General features: G+C 45.7%; 1 protein-coding gene across 1 annotated transcript in view; it reads left to right on the forward strand.

The window, feature by feature from the left end:
• Positions 1-2,671, forward strand: part of mios (missing oocyte, meiosis regulator, homolog (Drosophila)) — a 16,824-nt gene that overhangs the window by 3,118 nt on the left and 11,035 nt on the right. The window contains exons 3-5 of the mRNA XM_014016403.1: positions 1,120-1,609; positions 1,732-1,830; positions 1,904-2,158. Coding sequence (XP_013871857.1) covers positions 1,120-1,609; positions 1,732-1,830; positions 1,904-2,158 — 844 coding nt within the window. The remainder of the gene's footprint in view (positions 1-1,119; positions 1,610-1,731; positions 1,831-1,903; positions 2,159-2,671) is intronic.

The following is a 2,671-nucleotide window of genomic DNA, read 5'->3' on the forward strand; positions in this document are numbered from 1 at the left end:
CACAAATATTTCCCCCATAAAAATACATTTAGATTTCTTTCAACTCTTTATAGCTTTCAGCTAGTATTATGCTAATTTTAGCTGTTAGCAACCTTTTTGCTGCATTTAGCTTTTAGCAACCATTCCTTACTTTTACCTTTTTAGCTAGTGTTGTGTTACTTTTGGCTGTTAGCATAACTTTAGCTTCTTTTAGCTAGCGTAATAGCTACCTGTTTGTTTTAATTAGCTTTGAGTGAGCTTCTTGCTAACCATTTGCTACTTTTAGATTTTAGCTAGTGTTAATGCTATTTGTAGCTTTTAGCTTAACTTTTAGCTTAAGTTTTTCTGCTTTTAGCTAGTTTTATGCTATTTTTAGCAAGCTATTTTGTACTGTTTTTTTCTAACACCCAGCTTATATTAGCTTTTAGCTAAAGTTTAACTAAATTTAGCTCAGGGTTTGTTACTTTTTTAGCTTTTAGCTAACCTTTTGCTCCATTAAGCTAATAGCAAACCATTTGTTACTTTTACCTTTTTAGCTAGTGTTGGGTTGCTTTTAGCTTTTAGCTAGTGTGATCCTTTATTTTCTAGCTACCCGTTTGTTTTAATTAGTTTTGAGTGAGCTTCTTGCTAACCATTTGCTACTTTTAGGTTTTACCTTGCTGTTTCCTGCTTTTGGCTTCCAGTTACCATTTGTTGCTTTTAGATTTTAGCTAGCGTTAATGCTATTTGTAGCCTTTAGCTTAAGTTTTTCTGCTTTTAGCTAGTGTTATGCTACTTTTGGCAAGCTATTTTCTGCATTTATTTTCTAGCTCCCAGCTTATATTAGCTTTTAGCTAATGTTTAACTACTTTAGCTAGAGGTTTGTTACTTTTTAGCTTTTAGCTGACCTTTTTCTGATAGTAGCACGTTTTATGTTACTTTTAGCTTGTACCCAGCCATTTGCTACTTTTAACATCTAGCTACCATCTTGCTACTTTTAGCCTTTACCTTGTCTTTTGCTACTTTTAGCTAGTGTTTCTCTTCTTTACTCAGTTTTAGATTCTTCAGCTGTCATCATTCACATATTTTTTTGTAGTTTAAGCTCGTTGCTTTCTTTGTATTTTAGTTTTTTTTTTGATTCTCCTTCCTCCTTCGCCTCAGGTGGCGTGGTGTCCAACTCGTACCGGACTTCTGGCCACCCTGACCCGAGACAGCAACATCATCCGTCTGTACGACATGCAGCACACGCCCACGCCCATCGGCGACGAGACGGAGCCCACCATCATCGAGCGAAGCGTGCAGCCCTGCGAGAGCCAGATCGGCAGCTTCGCCTGGCACCCGTCCTCCCAGAACCGCATGGTGGTGGTGTCGGCCTCCAACCGGGTCATGACCGACTTCACCGTGTTCGAGCGCGTCTCTCTGGCCTGGAGCTCCACCACGTCGCTCACGTGGGCGTGCGGCCGGCACTTGTACGACTGCGTCGAGGATTCGACCGGGGGAACCGAGGGCGCCGCCGAGACRGACATCGCCACCAAGATGAGGGAGCGGGCTCAGTCCAGGTACGGACACGATACGGTCCAGGTGTGGAGGAACCACCTGCTGGCGGGGGGGACCGACCCTCAGCTCAAGTCGTTATGGTTCGACCTCTTTTATATCCTTTGAGAGAGTAAAATAATTAGACTGGTTTAATAAAAACTCATTCAGCTCTAAATGTTTTTTAGATGTTTATGGTTTGGTTTGTAAAAACAGTTTTAATTCCGATGTGAGTCTCACATATGAAGCAGTGTGCAGAGGACCAGGAGCTGAAGCTGCAGGGCAACAAACAGTCTGTGGTTTATTCTGGCATCAAGAACATCATCAAGACCAGCTCAGGTAAAAACATTTCATTTCACACGGGCGTGGTTCAGCTCAAAGAAACGTTTACTGAGTTTCTGTTTACATGAAGGCACGACTGAGAGCCGCAGGTGCTGGAGCGGTTCGGACCGCCAGGCGGACGTGCCGCGCTTCTACAGCGAGGAGCGCTGCCTCGCCCTGCGGCTCTGCGGCTGGATCAGCCGCGGTCCCGACATCAACGTGGAGACCTTCCTGCGTTCCCTGGAGCACGAGCGCGAGTGGGAGCGGGCGGCCGCCATCGCTCTCTTCAACCTGGACATCCGCCGGGCCATCCAGATCCTCAACAAGGGAGCCATGGCTGAGAACGGTGAGCGCCGACCCAGGTCAAAGGTCGTCCCGTCGGTCACTGTTTCTAATCATCGTCACGATCTTTCACCGGCCACAGCCAAAATTTATTTATGAGGTTAAAGCAACCAGGTCATTGTTTGTTCTGCAAAAATACTGTAGAATGAGAAATCTGTTGAAGGATGATTTGTTAACTGAGCTGTTGAAAGAGCTAATAGCTGCAGAGCAGAAGCTAATAGCTGCAGAGCAGAAGCTAATAGCTGCAGAGCAGAAGCTAATAGCTGCAGAGCAGAAGCTAATAGCCGCAGAGCAGAAGCTAATAGCCGCAGAGCAGAAGCTAATAGCCGCAGAGCAGAAGCTGATAGCCGCAGAGCAGAAGCTGATAGCCGCAGAGGAGAAGCTGATAGCCGCAGAGGAGAAGCTGATAGCCGCAGAGGAGACGCTAATAGCCGCAGAGGATAAGCTAATAGCTGCAGAGGAGAAGCTAATAGCCGCAGAGGAGAAGCTAATAGCCGCAGAGGAGAAGCTAATAGCC

This window comes from Austrofundulus limnaeus, unplaced genomic scaffold (assembly GCF_001266775.1).
Source record: "Austrofundulus limnaeus strain Quisiro unplaced genomic scaffold, Austrofundulus_limnaeus-1.0 Scaffold144, whole genome shotgun sequence".
NCBI classification, from domain to species: domain Eukaryota; kingdom Metazoa; phylum Chordata; class Actinopteri; order Cyprinodontiformes; family Rivulidae; genus Austrofundulus; species Austrofundulus limnaeus.